Source organism: Rhipicephalus sanguineus, chromosome 7 (genome assembly GCF_013339695.2).
Source record: "Rhipicephalus sanguineus isolate Rsan-2018 chromosome 7, BIME_Rsan_1.4, whole genome shotgun sequence".
NCBI lineage: Eukaryota > Metazoa > Arthropoda > Arachnida > Ixodida > Ixodidae > Rhipicephalus > Rhipicephalus sanguineus.
The window spans coordinates 128,049,091-128,066,729 of NC_051182.1; the positions used below are offsets into that span (position 1 = coordinate 128,049,091).

General features: G+C 44.8%; 1 protein-coding gene across 1 annotated transcript in view; it reads left to right on the forward strand.

The window, feature by feature from the left end:
- Positions 1-16,926, forward strand: part of LOC119399879 (NADPH:adrenodoxin oxidoreductase, mitochondrial-like) — a 35,073-nt gene extending 18,147 nt beyond the window's left edge. The window contains 2 exon segments of the mRNA XM_037666757.2: positions 15,559-15,729; positions 16,362-16,926. Coding sequence (XP_037522685.1) covers positions 15,559-15,729; positions 16,362-16,492 — 302 coding nt within the window. The 3' untranslated portion in view covers positions 16,493-16,926.
- Positions 16,927-17,639: the final 713 nt, after the last annotated feature.

Genomic DNA, 17,639 nt, shown 5'->3' on the forward strand with positions numbered 1-17,639 from the left:
GCAGTTACATGAATATGCAAACTCTAGTAGCGCAGGTGAGCAAGGCCATACAAAAAAAAGGTATCACATTGTACAACCAATTTGCAAAATAAAGTATTTTGTCTACAAAAACCACAAAATAATCACGTGACACTGCCACGGGAAAATTCTTCGTTAGTAAGCTTTACGGCTCGCTTACGCAGTTATCTGAACGTCTCCTGATATGTAAGGCTTCTGTTATATTACGTGCAATTTTGTTTCTGTAAGCAAAGAACATCTTTGAATCAGGCCAAACTGGCTCACAAATTTGACACTCTTTTGCAATGATCAGCTAAGTGTGAGTAATTAATTATTTTTGCCTGGTGGTTGTCCATGCTGTTTCAACCGGCTGTTATTATACCAGCCGGTCTAAACGATGTAAACATTATCGTAAGTTGGTGGCTACATGTAAACTACATCCAGCTGAATATCTTTTGTTTTAAGACGCACAATTTTCGTTGTTTCTTTTGTCGTTTTTTTATCGCCCGCACGGCAGATTCGTTTAAAGGTATCGGGGGCATTAAAAACAAACGTTAATGCCGAAACGGCTGCTTGCGTGCTTAACTCCGTGGAAAATGAGATGTCTACATGTGCAGCCAGCGTCAAAAGTTTGTGGACCATGAAACATATGTAAAAACTGAATATTCCGATTGCTTTGGCAGGCACCGTTGAATTTAGATTTCCGCAGTGTTAAAAATGTGCTAACAACATGTACTGTGTATTTCGACCGAATACACTCACAAATCACTAAATTCAAAGTTTTGTCAGATGCAGACTTAGTCGTCTCTAAACTTTTGACGCCGACTGTATATGAGGCGAACAGTGACGCGCTTACGTTGCGTATCGCTTCTTACACTAGAGTGCTCTGGTTCAGCAGTTTTTATTATCTTATCAATCCAGTCTATTTGAATCTGTTAATTTAACGTGAAAATGCTAGATGCATTTTGCGATAGCTGGGGTGACGATGGACAACGCCCTGAAAGGTTGATCTCGCTTCTAGGCGTATTATCACTGCTAGTAAAAAGAAGGCGGCTTTGTGCATTAATGTCGCATGACATGTTTTGTATAAAACCATGGTGATGCCAATAAAAAAAAGGGAAAATAGACGACAGACTGCAGAAGGTTAAGCATCACGCTGTGGAATTACTTAAGTTGATCACTTCAGAACGTCTGTATTCTTCGGTTAAGAAAACAAGAAATATGCACCTTGAAGAGCCGCCGCCATGGCTTAATGGTTATGGTGGAAGGCTACTAACCCGAACGACGCAGATTCAACCACGGCCGGGCTCGCATTTCTATGGAGGCAATTAAACAGCTAGAGACCCGTATACTGTGCGATTTCTGCACATATTAAAGAGCTCCAGGCGGTAGAAATTATCCGAAGCTCTCCACTAAGGCATCTCTCATACCTTGAGTCGCTTTCGGAAGTTAAACCCCATAAACCAATGAAAACATTCATATTGAACTTGAAGTGTAATTTTCTTGCAAAAAGCGCAAAAACAAGGCCATTTAGAGCCACTTTTACTCAAAGAACCACGTGGCGACAAAAGAACCACGTGGCGACAACATATAGCACGCTTTATTCAGAATCAGCTTTCGAGGCTAAAAATCTGCGACCCACTTGTCATACCGAATTCTGAAGTGGTCGTCAGGCATTTCAGAGAAAAAAATCCAGTGGGTTGTGGTGTTTTCACTATACATGCACTTCTACTACTCGATTCTTCACACTAGCTAACAGCTGCATATTGAGTATCTGTGATGATAATGATAAAGACAAGTTCGGAAATAATGGCACAAGATCTGCTAAAACATTGTTTGAAATTGTAGCTTCCGATGTAAAATATATATTTATCAGATACGAAAGCGCCACGTATGTGCAGAATTATGGGTTATGTACTGGCTCGACGTTTGCCTCAATGTTCAGGGCTATTTGCTTGGCCAGAGTTTACAGAAAGATTGGAAATGGTTTACTTAAAACGTTTTTCGGTTTTTAGATGATTATTTGATTATTTATGTCAAAGCTGTACGAGGGTGCATTGTTCTTGATGCGTTAAAAGTGTTCCGCGATAATGGCATCGACTTTAGTTTCGCAAATGAACTTGCACAGCATAAAGAATTACATCTCCTTTACTTGTCACCACAGCTAACCTCCAAACACCGTTGTTGCTCATATGAATTAACACCAATAAAATCACTTCTTAAACATAACTCAGGCCATTATAAAAGTATAAAAAAACGTAATTGGAGCCTCGTGGTGCAATTATATTTTTTGTTCTTTGTTAAAAATCGTGCCCTTATAAAATGCATCTAGCATTTTCACGTCAAATTAACCCACTCAAAGCGGCTTGATTAGCGGAAAACATTACTTGTGAGTGGCTTAAAGAATAATTGAGATAATGAAACCTGTTGCACCACAGCACAATAGTGTAAGAAACGACACGCAAGCCGCAACGTAAACGCATCACTGCTCTGCCTTATGTATACATCGCTTTTTCCACGGACGCAAGCAGCCGTTTCGGCATTAATGCCCCCGATACCTTTAAAGGGGTCATGAACCACTTTTCCAAGTAATGATCTAATGGCCTCAGTATCGGAGTGTACTGCCTCCCGAATCGATTGCCGCAAAAATTTCTCGAATCCGTCAAGAATCAGCGGAGTTACGGGGGTTTGGCGCACGCTCCCAGCGCTTTCTCTCTTTTCTCGTGCCGACGAGCGCACTGGAAGCTAGACAGGGAGGGATGGCATGGGGGAAAGAAGTTACGCCAGCGCGCGTCATGAAACGTGATCGCTCTCCCGCTGTGATTCGCTTGCGCGAGTGCGGCGCCGGCAAGTGGCGGCATTCCGCGGCAAGAAGCGCATCTGATCCGAACGCCGCTCTCGATTTACGTCGGCTATCGGCCAATAAGCATGCTATGTCTCTTGCTACGTACAGCGGACAGACGCCCCGCCCACCGACGAGAGTGAGAACCGGCCTCTGTTTGAAAAGAGGGTGCCTGGGGAAACGGCAACTTCGCGCTCCGCTTGTGGCCATTACGCGGCGCGCACGACTGTAATATTTGGCAGAGCAGTTCATAGCCGTGTCAGCTTTCCGCAGGATGTGTTTTTTCAATCAGCCCAAGGGGTGCTTCATGACCCCTTTAATGTTTTTAATGCCCCCGATACCTTTAAACGAATCTGCCGTGCGGGCGATAAAAAACGACAAAAGAAACAACGAAAATTCTGCGTCTTAAAACAAAAGATATTCAGCTGGATGTAGTTTACATGTAGCCACCAACTTACGATAATGTTTACATCGTTTAGACCGGCTGGTATAATAACAGCCGGTTGAAACAGCATGGACAACCACCAGGCAAAAATAATTAATTACTCACACTTAGCTGATCATTGCAAAAGAGTGTCAAATTTGTGAGCCAGTTTGGCCTGATTCAAAGATGTTCTTTGCTTACAGAAACAAAATTGCACGTAATATAACAGATGCCTTACATATCAGGAGACGTTCAGATAACTGCGTAAGCGAGCCGTAAAGCTTACTAACGAAGAATTTTCCTGTGGCAGTGTCACGTGATTATTTTGTGGTTTTTGTAGACAAAATACTTTATTTTGCAAATTGGTTGTACAATGTGATACCTTTTTTTTTGTATGGCCTTGCTCACGTGCGCTACTAGAGTTTGCATATTCATGTAACTGCCTTTCCGCAGTAAACTGAGCAACGAGTCGGCGCTTGTCTGGTCCCTTGCATTCCATTCTCGTTCATTGTCTTGGGTTGGCGCTGCCACTTAATGAATGAACAGTATTGGTTTGATGATGAAGAAAACGCATATTTCCGCTAAACATTGGGGAACACGTATCAGTGTTGTTGGTAAGAGGAGGGTGAAAGAGGGAAGGGCAGGCCACCTGCTCGATAAATGAGTATTCCCACAACGGCGAGCTCTAGTATTCCTTGAACGTAGTTTCGGAGTAAGCCTCCCTTTGTTACCCCGCCCCCTCCTCCCCATTGCCTTTTTTTTTTGAGGAGACTGGAATGTTGGGCTTCTTGGTATCATTGGAAGAAAAAATGTGCACAAGAAACGGGGAGCCCGAAGACGAGGCGACGGCACCGGCGCTAACTGGCAACTGACATTTTTTTATTCATCCCAGAGCACATGAAAAAAAAAAAACGCTTTTGACCTCTCGTGGCTAGCCCTTACACGTGGCGGTCATTTTAGTAAGCACCAAGATAATCCATCCCTACTTTATCCGAAGTTAACGACCGCTGGGCAACTTACTTATCCACTTTAAGAATGAAGAAGACTTCTGCGATCTAATGGTCCTACCACCTGTTTTCTCTCTTTTTTTTCTCGGAAACGTTTCTGGCCGGTCGTGTTGCCAGAAAATGCCCTTTCTATCTCCGCAGCCTAAGGACGGTCAAACGGAGCTTTCGGAGTCGCGCTCGATTATACCCCGCACACTTGCAAAAAGGTCCTCCCAAGTACACGGTTATACATGCACCGAGGGGAATTGACGAATGCCTGCTGAATTTTGTTGAATGGACTGATTCGACACGCTCAATTGCTCTCGCAAGCTTGCTCGGCGGCACCTGCCTTGGACCAGTATTTAAGCAGCAGCGCAATACTGTCAGAGGGTACTCTCAGTGAGGACTCTCAGGTGCCACTGTAGAGTGTCAGCTCCGAAGTCCCATTTTTCGTCTCCGCCCAATCTCCATCGTGGTCTTCGGGTACCCATGGAAGGAACCGTTACTCCGGCCTACTAGCACTTGGAAGATTGAACCGCCGGTGACCAGCTTTTTATCCGAGTTTCCTGGGTGCCTACTGCGGCGACCAATGCGTAAGTTTTTCAAAATTTTGTTATTATTAATCCTTGCGTATGAAATGCTGCGGGTAAAATGTATGGCGCTGTCCTTTGTGTGTCACCTAGCAAGGTTTTAATGAAGTGAAAGCCATATTTTGCGTTTATCAGGTATCAAATATTGATCATCCCTTCACATCACTTTACTTCACTTTATTTTCCTTACAAACGTCACATTTGAGGTATTACATGAGAAGTGGGGTTTACAAAGTTCTTCAAATTCGTGGCTCCATACATTTATTAAGTGGTGCTAGATCTTAGTTTAATTGTAAATGTTGTTGAACGGGTGATTTCGGCAATGTCGCGGGGCAGGCCATTCCGATCAGTCGTAGTCTAAATTCCATGGCTGTGCCGTACGAACATAGGTCGGCAAACTCACTCATGAGTCGACTCACTCAGACTCACTCAGACTCATATCGAGACGTGAGTCTGAGTCTCAGTGACTCCGGGTGAGTAGAGTTTTTGTGAGTCTGAGTCCGAGTGAGTTCGGTCGGGAAAAATTTTGGTGAGTCTGAGTCCAAGTGAGTCCGGTAGAAAAAAATTTTGGCGAGTCTGAGTCCGAGTGAGCCCAAAGGCCAAAATATATTGCATGAGTGAGTCTGAGTGAGCTCCACATTTTTTGCCGACCTATGGTCCTGTCTACTCAACTTCAGCATTGCTATCAGCCTTATGTCGTCTCACGTTTATACTCACGTATAGTCCCACATACTTCAACGCGCTACCGTTCATAGGTCAGCTCAATATTTATTGATCAGATGCGTGAGTTGAGGAGGGAGAGGGGGGGGAGTCGCCTTGACCTCTCCCCCCAAACTTTTTCACGGGAAGTTACTGATAAAAATATCTCGTGTTTTAGTCATCTCATTCAATAAAAAGGTCCTTATTGAACTACAAACTCAGATAACTCGTATTTGAAGGTACGAAATCAAAAGATGCTAAGTAGCGCACCGATTATGCGAGATATTGGCGTTAAAGAGCATTGACATTATGCTAGAAAAAGGCTAATTATAGGCTAGCGGACTCATGAGTCGACTCACTCAGACTCACTCAGACTCAGATCGAGCCGTGAGCCTGAGTCTGAGTGAGTTCGAATGAATTATATTTTGGTGAGTCTGAGTCCGAGTGAGCCCTAAGGGTAAGATATGTTTAGTGAGTGAGTCTGAGTGAGCTCCACATTTTTTGCCGACCTATGCGTACGAAGAACTTAGAATGGGCTAATCGTTCGAGTTATTACTATTCACTTGCTAGCCCGGTAGTGAATTTCACTAACCCGCATTTTATTATCTTCCATTGCCAAGACGGTAGTGCTTTTGTGACTATAATATCTGGGGTTTAACGTCCCAAAACCACGATATGATTATGAGAGACGCCGTAGTGGAGGGCTCCGGAAATTTTGACCACCTGGGGTTCTTTAACGTGCACCTAAATCTAAGTACACGGGCCTCAAACATTTTCGCCTCCATCGAAAATGCAGCCGCCACGGCCGGGATTCGATCCCGCGACGTTCGGGTCAGCAGTCGAGCGCCATAACCACTAGACCACCGTGGCGGGGCTGCTTTTGTGACTAGTAAACGGTTAGTATTAGGTTAGTGATGTTGCCGGCCTTTGTTTTTTAAGAGTTTAGCTGCCAGGAGGGGACAGGAGAAAATGGTTTTGATTACTTCCCGAAATTTTCTAAAGTTAAAAATGCGATACATTTGCGAAAAAAAGTGGCGAAGTCGAGTGTTGTGCTTCAAATGCAGTGTTTTCTTGTTCCTTTTTTAGCTAGTTACGGCACGGCCGGGCTAGACTGCACGTGCGCGCTCGCTAAGGAAAGAAGCGTGCGCACGTGCAGTCTACCCGGCCAGGCCTCCCAAGCTCGGCCAGGGGACGCTGCGTCGCGCGCGTTTCGCCGCCTTTCTTGCAAAAACCGGTCGCTGCTCTCCCCGCACCTGCCTTTTGACTGCGCTGTCTCAGCACGTTCACGCACCCTGCACGCGCTGTTCTCTGCTCGCCTTGCACGTGCAGCTTCACTTGTCGCTTGCTCTGAAGGAAGGTGGAAAAGATGGAAAAAACGTTTTCACGGTGTCACCAGAGGAGAGCGGTTGATCGACCACCTTTGCGGGACCGAGCAGGTCGTCAAGGACGATGCTGTTTGGGCGAGCGCTACGTGCGTGCCGATGGTGAAAGGCCACATTTCTATGACATGAATAGGGAGGTGACTGCGCGAGTTCTGTAATTATATGTTACCGGTAAAACACACCTTCGTTGCGGCAGTTGTGTCTGCTGTCAGCAAACAACCACCACGCTTTCGCGTGCGCTTTCGATTGATAACTTTCGGTTGCTTGGATGCCAAGTTTGTCGCGTGTCTTTAAATTTATTATGAGCTCAGCGTGAAGAGCATAAATTTACATCTGCCCTGGCAGGATCGCAATGCGCATGCAGTGTTCAGTTTCGTGGGAGTTTCACTTTTGCCGAGGTTTGCATCGGATGATAACAACGTCGGATCGCCTTGAATTTTTTTAGAGCTCCCTTGGATAGCATAATGATGCGAGCAAAAAATGTTTCATACCCACTTCGACCAAGCATGTTTCTTGCAGAGTCTTGTTTCATTTTGGATAATATCGAAGCCTGATAATGCACCTTGTTCGCTGATTCGAATGTCACTTTGGTTGTTTCGACAGCTCGCTTTGTCAGCATCATACTATACAATACCCACTGGGATCGCGCATATTTATGATAATGCCGAGCTTTGTGCCCGATGCTAAGCCCGTCTGATTTCGCGAAGCCATCGAAAATTAAAGTCATTTCAATCACATTAAAGTTATTTCAATCAATCGAAAATTTAATTGCCGCCTCGGTTTTTTTGTCAGCTCGTTTCCAAAGCGGCAGCTGTATATCGCCCGCGGCTCGCGCGCATGCAAGCCTATAATATTTTACTATTCGAAACCATGACATTATTATGAGTCACGCCGTGGTGGGGGACTTCGGATTAATTTCGGCCACCTGGGATTCTTTAACGTGCACTTAAATCTAAGTACGCCGGTGTTACTGCATTTCGCTCCCTTCGAAATGCAGGTGCCGTATGCGGGAATCGAACCCATGACCTCGAACTTAGCAGCGCAACACCTCAGCCTGCAAAGCAATCACGGTGTGTTGCATGCAAGGCCAATTAATATAAACGCTCAGTGCAAACATGCAGCTTAATTCTGTTTACAGTTAGCCGCGACAGGAAATAAACCGCAATCAGCTGAATAAAACAATTGCAGTACTCACGGTGCGGTATTTAAACTGTTGTGCATTAAGCCAACATGCTCCGCTGCTGTCACATTACAAATGGTTGACTCGGAAACAAGCGCGCAATCTCGAAATGTACAGCGGTTGTCTATTTGTTGTAGCTTCGGTTCACAAACGCACTTCCCTTTCAAATGAGCACGATCATCGCGTTTCTCCCCATTAATAGTTCGTAATACTGTGTAGAACAAAAAATTGCTTCAAGGTGACAAGACTGCGAAAGCTCCTCTCTTAGTGCGGCTAACTGCCATAATCCACTCTTGACGCCTCTGCTCCTCGCACTGCTTGCATTGCAAACAGTAGAACTTGACGGGGAGTTTTTGGCTCTTCATCATTTTTAAACTTCTGTGACAGTTCACAATGCAGCAGGGCTGCGTGCCTGCTTTCCAGTACGACGAAGGAGCTGCACCCATAGCGTGAAAAATGCGAAATAAAAGCCCCGGGGAGCACGTTCTCCGCGCGCGCAATGGGAAAACCAAGCAAGCGCGCCCGGTCCGAGCTACCAGAGGTTTCCTTTCTCTTCGCTGGGGCGGTGGACGGCGCTGCGCAAACTTGAGCGTGGGAGCTACCGTATGGCGGTACCGCTCCTCCTTTCCCGGTCGTCGACCTTTTGCCAGTGAAGGCACGTCCTACCTTCCCGCAAGTTCTCCTTTAGTGTCTTTCCTCCTCTCTGTCTTCTTTTCATCCCCTTTCCCCGTGTGTGTACTGGTTGAGGTGTCCTATTCGAGAGACAGTTATCGTGCACACCAAACCCCACTTCTTATTTCTGAACAGAATCACCTATATAACCCCAACACCACAAAAGCTTTTTCAAAAATTACTGTGGGGTTGTCACGCCTGATCGTTGCCTGTCAGCCTACACATTGTTAACGAGACACCTGTCGTTTGGGGTACGCACTGTCACTGGAACGGGGAGCGGCAAAAGAACCAGCGGGAAAGGAGGAACGCTACCATACTGCCTTACCGATTTGCGTACCGTATTTCAGTAACTTGCTAAAACGCTCTGTTAGTGTTTTTAGCAAGTTACGCTAATACCGTGCCCTATACGGTACGGTATTACCGCACCACTCCTCCTTTCTCTCTTGTGCATTTGCCGCTCCTAATTCCAGTGAGGGTACATCAGCTCTACAAATGCTTTTCTTCAAAAATGACTATGGAATTGTCACGCCTAAGTGCTGCCTCTCAGTCTTTGTATGGTGAAGGAGGAACCTGTTGTTCGGGGGACGCACAGTAACTGGTACGGAGAGCTGCAAAAACACAACGAGCTAGAAAGGAGGAGTGGTGCGGTAATACTGTACCATATATGGCACGGTATTACCGTAATTTTCTAAAACGCTCTATTCGTTTCTTGTATTGCTACCACGCTTGCAAACGATTTTGTACGTTTGTGTAATCATTTGTACCGTTTGAAAATGAAAACTGTTTTACAATTTCTTATCTGCACTTCTGAAACCATTCCAAAAGAAATGTTGAAAAAAAAATTCAGCTTTGTTTTGCCTACATCTTTTTCTTCGATAGTGAAAAACGTTTAGTGCGAATTTCCTTTCTTTTTACAGTTACTGTGAAGAATGAAGCGGGCGAATACTAAAACGATCGACAGTTTCTTCCGTCCAGCTGCCAAGAAGACTCGCCAAGAAGACTCTCAAGCCAGTCGTACGGAGACTCCATTCCCCGCTCCTTCGTTGCACGTAGATGAGATTGATGCGAATGTTGTCTGCATGCAGAATGCCGAACACGAAAGCAAAAGATCGGACGCCACGCTCTTGACAGCCAGCGACAGTGGAGGCACTGCCATGGTGTCGGGTTCTTTGGACATTGCAAACTTCGTGGAAAAGCAAGTTGACAACTTCTCCAAGAGGTGTTTGCTGGAGTCCCATTGGCAGCCGCCACAAAATTATAGCTTCCCGCACTCCATCCACAAGAAAGGGGGCAAAGAGGAAAAAAGATATTTGAGCAGTGCACATTTGCTTAAACTTAAGTGGCTTGTTCTGTCGAACAGTCAGAAAGGTCTATATTGCAAATACTGCGCATTGTTCGCAACAGGCGCCGTTGGAGGCTACCAAAGAAATGTTCCACTTCAGAAACTTGTGACGAGACCGCTCAGGACATTTGCGAGGCTACTAGGCAAGGATGGCGATCTTCCTCGGCATGAAGCCACCAGATACCACAAGGAAGCAGTGGAAGCCGCAAAAAACTTTCTTGCTTGTGCTGGTGCACCGGAAAGAGATGTCGCGAACCAAGTGTCCAAACAGCGTCTACTTCAAGTGACTGAGAATGGAAACCGTCTGATACCCATCATAGAAAGCATCATATTTCTAGGGCGTCAAGGCATACCGCTTCGTGGACATAGAGACGATGGCTCGCTTCTCGACAACTCACAAGAGGCTTCACCAGTCGCTAACGAGGGAAACTTTCGTGAACTATTGCGCTTTCGGGTCTCCAGTGGTGACAAGGAACTCGAGAGGCATCTCGCCAATGCGTCATCTCGGGCAACATATATAAGCAAGACAACCCAGAATGAACTAATCACGTGCTGTGCGGAAGAAGTGCTTTCTATGATAATTCAACAGGTACAAGAATCCGGCATGTACAGTGTTATGTTTGATGAAACTACTGACGTTGCTCATATGTCACAATTGTGTCTTGTTCTGCGATATGTCCACAACAACGTCATTCGAGAAGACTTCGTACAGTTCGTAGACATTCGTAGTGATATTGGTAGCACGGCTGTTGGCTCTGGCATAAGTGAGCCCGTTGTGACAGGAATAACGCTCGGGCAACAAGTTATTAAAGCACTGAAGGCATTAGGAGTTGATCTCGAAAAGTGCGTTGGTATAGGTACCGATGGCTGCAGCGTCATGGTCTCTCAGATTTGTGGCGCTGTATCTGAAATTAAACGCTCGGCACCCAATGCTGTGCACTGTCCTTGCTTCAACCACGCACTAAACTTGTCGCTGTCAAAATCATCAAGGCTATAGTCCATTAGAAATGGTGTTGGTGTTATGAAAGAGGTGATTTCTTTTTTCACAGCGTCACCGAAACGAAATATTGTTTTGAAAACCATCCTTGGTGGTCAACTGAAAGGTCTTTGCGAAACGAGATGGATTGAGAGGCACGACGGCGTTATGAGATTTCGTGATTCGCTTGGGAGCGTGGCCAAGGCTTTGGAGAGCATCTCCACTTGGACTGAAATGCACAGTTCGGCGAAAGCTAAAACGCTCCTTGCCGCCATAAAAGACGGCGAATTTCTGGTTACTATTATCTGCTTGGCCGACATGCTGGCCCATACGCTTCCGCTCAGTCGTCTCTTCCAGAGACAGTGTATTGACGTCCGAACGGCCAAGAACGCATTGGTGGACACCATGGCTGTTCTTGATAAGCGAAGAGTGGACTCTGCCGAAACATTTTCGCAACTCTACAAGGACGCCGTCGTCCTGGCAGATGAACTGGAAACAGAGATTCGGTCGCCACGCATTACTAAAAGACAGACGTACAGATGCAACGCCCCTATGCCTGATGTAGAGAGCTACTATAGGACGGCAGTCTACGCTCCATTACTGGACAATGTGTTGACTGACTTAAAATCGCGATTCACTGTTGAGGCGGAAAGTGCCTACGAACTTTTTCTTTTTGTGCCGTCCCAAAGTCACGTCACAAAAGAGGACGACAAAAAGTATCTCGCAAACATTTCTCGGCGCTATTCCGCTTTCATGGGCACAAATGTGTCAACGACAGCAAAGATGGCTGAAGCTGAGCTAGGTTTATGGCGACAGAAATGGATGCGCGAGGCCGAAGACGGAAGGGAAGTTCCCACTACCGCTGCGGGAGCACTGGACACGTGCGACAGGGAAATCTTTCCTTTAATTCACTCATTTCTTCAGATACTGGCCACTCTACCCGTAAGTGTGGCCAGTGCCGAAAGGTCTTTTTCTGCTTTACGACGTCTGAAGACGTGGATGCGCTCTCAAATGGGTGAAGAGCGTTTGACTGGGCTGGCATTATTACATGCTCATAGGGACATTACCATTGACACGAGTAAAGTGATTGAGCGGTTCGCAACCAAATGTAGCGGACAGCGGAGGTTAGAGCTTGTGATTTAACCAGCCTCCATAGTTTGAGTCTTTACAAGCTTAATTGCCGAAGATGCCAACCCCGCATGCTTTTCTAACAAACCTGTGAACCTTTTTATCACGAATATACACATTCATTCGTGTGTAAATATCGTTTTTCTGCTGCACATGTTTCTTTCCGACTTTTGTTTTGTTGGTTAAGATTGCCGCCTTTTCTTATGCTACAGGGGTCGTAGCTGTCCTTGAAACCCTTGAAAACCCTGGAATTTTGAAATAGCACTTTTAAGGCCTTGAAAACTCTTAAATTCTTGTAGGTCCCTAAATGTCCTTGAATTTTGTCAATACACTTTTGTTGAGCCAATTTTTAGCAATTGCATTTTGGATAGTTCTGTGCCAATAATCGAGCTCATATTACACGGTTCCAATTCGCTATGACATTAATTTAGAATTTGAAAGTATTTAAAAAGAACGAACAGACATATTCTAACACATGTAACCCGCTTTAAAGATGGTTTCACTGCAACACGGGACTGCTGTGCCGAAAAACCACCTTGTCAGGGGAAATCCGTCCCAGCGCAAAGCCACACTTCTGCACTTCAGTCATTCCTTTTATTATCGTCTTATATTGCTTACGTATGAGAAATTTTAAAACTTAAATTATTTTTCCACATATAGTTTGCATCCTACTACAATTCAAATCCCGCTACTATATGAAATCACTACAAAATTATTCGACACTAATTGCCATTCACTTTGAGCCTAGAAAGTTATGTTTGCACGAGCCTACTTTTGATCAGAGGGTTGACGAGGATTTTATTTTGTGGCAGTAGAGAGTGAAGGGAGCCCGACCCCTTTGCATATGTGTGTGTGTGTGGGCATATATGCTCAACAGGTGAACGTGTTCATCGCCTAGTTGGTACTTGCTATATGTGACATAATTGCCCCTAAAATGTCACAAAATAAGTTGCAAGTGCTGCCCATGTTGTCATGTTTGTGTTTTTTCCTGCGTTTTTGTGTTATATTAGCGGCGATTATGTCTTATATACATATAAGTTGAAAAAATTTTAAGGCTGGCAATGCACATTTTGTGTATGTGTCATGTGCACACGCGCTCACGCAATACATCCATATTGTGAGGTGAATCAGTTTAAGCAACTTAGCAGAAGAACACTGAAACCCGTGGAAAACAGTGTAAAAAATATGAGCGAAAAAGGAACGGTGAGAATTCCTTTAGTTAGCTATTAATTGTGAAAATGTTCCTACTTTGGCTTGTGTGCAATGAAGGATGTGCTTCATGCTGTAAAAGCTGGTGTTTGCTTTTTCTACGATCTCAACAAGTGTTGCTTGAAGTCCTTGAAAATTCTTCGTTAGGTGCTTGAAAGTCCTTAAAAACCCTTGAATTGTTTTCTTCAAAGTTGCCATCAACCCTGTATAATGCAGTTATGTTTACTTTTAGTAAACATTATTGTAGTTGTTTTGTATCACTCTAGATACCTCATTGTACTTCTTGTGTATGACTCATGAATGATGAGTGTCGCTCTACTTTCCTATGTACAAAGCTCGGTGAGACTTCGTGTAAACGTACAAATCACCGCTCTATGCTGGTTAATGCTGCTTGCGTGATTTGCATTCTCTCTTGTGTTCATATTTGTCGCCGATATTACTCAGATTCCTGCGTAAACTTTTAGGTTTTTGTGATATTACAAGATTTGACCATGCCCACCATGTCAATAAATTGTTTTCAAAACTGCACGTGGTTTTCTACGAGATATTATTTTAGATAATGAAATGGCACTGAGCAATGCAACTGAGAACAAAAATAATGAGCATTTGGTTACTAACGTGAAGTTTTAAAGTTGGGCAACGCCCCCCTCCCCCCTCTCCCCCCCCCCAACAACCAACCGCCCCCCCCCCAAAGCAAGCGCCTGGATCCGCCCCTGCATGGAGATGAAATATGTGGCAGAGGTGGGGGCTCAATTAATGCTGTTTCGGACCAGAAATTTGAAATTTGGGCAGCAAGTCTGAAAAATCCGAAGCCGAAGCTTTTTAGCATTCAAAATTTCAGATGTTCTTATATATCGACGTCTACGAGGCAGATTTGGAACTCCGGACTTGAAAGGAGCACACCCTTGTCCACCACATTAGTTGGGCTTCCACAGAAGTTGAAAGAGGAGGAGAGGCTGAGGAAATGGCATCTTTGCCTATCACTTGTAAAGTGTTGTCGGCAACACTTTGGTTGCACCAAATCATGTACATAAATACAATTTGGCCTCTACATTGCCTCATTCTTGATAAGACAACTATGAAACACCACCCCACCACTGCTTCATCAACCTGGCGAAAAGAAACACTTTCATGTTGCCATCTCATAAGAATATGCTTAGGAATCCTCTCTAACTTTTTTCTGCAATTTTGCTTCGAACTATTAGAAAAATATTCGAGAAATATTCGAAAAATATTCTATTCGATTCGCACTCACACTTCAATATTCGAATTCGCTTCGCACCCATAATTTTGCTATTCGCACAGCTCTAATTTTTATCTTGTAAGTGAATGCATTTGAAAGCTTGGAACTTTAGGTAGTCCGAATAGCTAAACAAACTCGCAAGGGAGGGTGAACATGTCTTCGTTATTGTATTATTGGCTCAATAAGGCTTCCTGAAACTTGTCATGTTATGTCATCGGCTTTTTAGAGCACAAAGTCATGCACTTTCACTGATGGAGAATCGTTTAGGCACAAGCAGGCGTTCTCAAAATCTGTGACATCATAGCAGCTTCAAGTCGCTGGCACCACTTGTCTCTTCTGTTTGTGCCTTTTCTGGCTTACACTTGGTAAGCCAAGTGTAACTGGATTCTAGCTTACCAAGTGCATTCTCACGGCAAGAGAATTTTTGGTGTTGTGAAAAGGTAATTTACTAACAAGTTGAATCAGCCTTCTCTTTAGTGTCCCCTCGTATCTGCGTCTTGAACCATAGGTATAGGGTCATCCACATGTAAGGGGAAGACGTCATTAGCATTCAAGACCTCATGGAAGCTGATGTGTAATACATAATCCGGACACCATGAGTAGGTGTATAATATAATGGACACTTCCCTCGTGAAGTAGAATAAACGTTCTAGTTTTACGGGCTTGAATACTAATGACGTGCTCACCTTTGATGTGGTCGACCTTGTGCACTCATACCTGGATATAACGAATTGTCGGTTATAACGAAGGAAATGGAGGATAGCCTTGGTAATAGCTACAGTGGTTTGAATGTACGCTTATAACGAATTTTCAGATATAGCGAAGTTATTTCGTGCCATATGCGACTTCGTTATAGTGAGGTTTCAGTGTATTTTATTGGCTGTCCAGGTGTCTACTGTAGCGGCTGGCTCAAGACAGGTCCTGTAGGGGTCCTGGTGGCGACAATGAACAGCAGCTTTGAAACGGGCCAGGCGATTGTCAAGGATGCGGAGGCGGGCCTCCTGCCGGCAGACGACAGGGAGGGTTCGGCAGCCATCTTGAAACTTCTCGACTCCAAAGGCGAGTTGTGGTTTTCAAATCAGTGTGCACATGCTGCCACAATTTTGGACGCATGGGTTGGTAGGATGCCAGAGTCCAACCGCGATTAAATTTTAGGCTGCCTAAAACACCTGGTTTCAAATATTGTGTAAATATAGGAGTGTCCATGTGGCATTTGACGCTTGAAATATGAGCGAATAGCCGCTCACAGGAATAACTGCCCATGATACAAACTGAAAAAAAGACCTCTAGCTTGAAGTGACACATGACAAGGGCGTGACCTAGAATGCATGGCTCCCCGGCATGGCCTTCGAGATAAGGGGTCTTCCCTGAAGTCTCGGAGGCAGCACGCCAGATCACATGCCATAGCAACAACTGCCAGATGTATGCACCGTATGCTTAAGGTGCTATCTAAAGGCTGCTAGGAAGAGAACTATGCAGATTTACCAGCACTGCAGCATTGCCAATATTGCTTCAGTGCTATACTAATTACTCGTAACAGATTTAGCCAAAGTGAAATTCGAGTCAAGTGCGACGACATCCATGGCTATCACTTTTCAATCTTTCGTGACTTGTCTGAATTTACGCGCATGGTTTCTTAAAAACAACAGGTTGCCAATGGGTCGTTTTGAACTCTCTTTCTATTCTTGCAGGCGTGCGGCCCGTCACTTTCGATGAATGGCTCAAGATTGAAGCGTACGAAAAGATGCAAGGCGAACAGAAAGGCAAACCCAGTGAGAAGCTCCTTTCCGTCAAAGAAATGCTTAGTGTTGCATTTGGCTAGTTGTTTCCTGTCGTCTCATAGCTTCTCTCATTCTCTTTTCTTTCTCCTCTCTCTTTCCCTCACTTTCTCCTACCTCTTTTGGGGCACCAGCCAGATAACGAGTGAAGCCGATGGTCGCAGCCAAGCCAAGAGCTGGCTGCTGTTTGTTTAAACATCCAAGAGAAATCTCTTGCTGTTTTTCTTTTTTTTGGAATAAAAGCTTCGCCTCTTGTTCAGTCATAAGCATGCGTGGTATCCAAAGCTTCGGGAAAAAGGGGCTTGTGTGCCTTACATGAATGAGTGAGGTTGTCAGTGTATGGATGGTGCAGCATGTAGTTTATGTCAATGTAAGACTTCTTTTATGGTCGCAGTTTTGTGCATTTGGCCATTCAAAAGATGTGCCTAATGCATGTAGATCTGTACAGCTGACAATAAAAATACTGTATTACAAACATTATGGATGGTCTCTCTTTTCCTCAGCATGACAATGTTAAAATAAGACTGAAACTTGGGCTAGTTGGTCGTACTTCATAATGGAACGGCAGCGCAACTACATATGGACTGAAGCATAGAGTTTCCTACAATACTTACTAGAGGGAACTCTGGCGCTAGTGTCTATGGGAGCTGCAATGCATCGCGCTTCAGCCAGCATGGGAATCATGGGTAGTACACGGATTTGTCTAAACTTCGTTCTTTTGGCTCCGTTTGGCTCCGCGTCACCTGCATCCGCTTTGTCGCAAAACGAAGTTCAGCAAAAATCAGCAGTTTCACTTCACCACTTTAACTTCTTTAGGCTCACCGATTCAAATCTGGTCACGAAGTTCACAACGATCCATTCTTTTATCCGAAAGAAAACCAAAACAGAAATAAACAAAGCCACAAGTGCGTTCGAAGCCCACAAGCACGAAGACAAGGCAAATCCGTGTACTACCCATCATTCCCATGGTGGCTGAACGATCGCAGCGCCAGAGTTCCTTCTAAGTCATTTTAGAAAACTCTATGGACTGAAGAACACGGACTGTTCCATGTTCCTTCTTTGTTCAGTTCGTGTGTGGTTGCGCTGCCGTTCCATTATGACAACGTTACATCTAGCTGCATGTGCCACGGTGTGGCTTGCAACCTTTCAGTAGTTCGCTGAGCCATAATAATGAAGCAATCAAATGTTCAA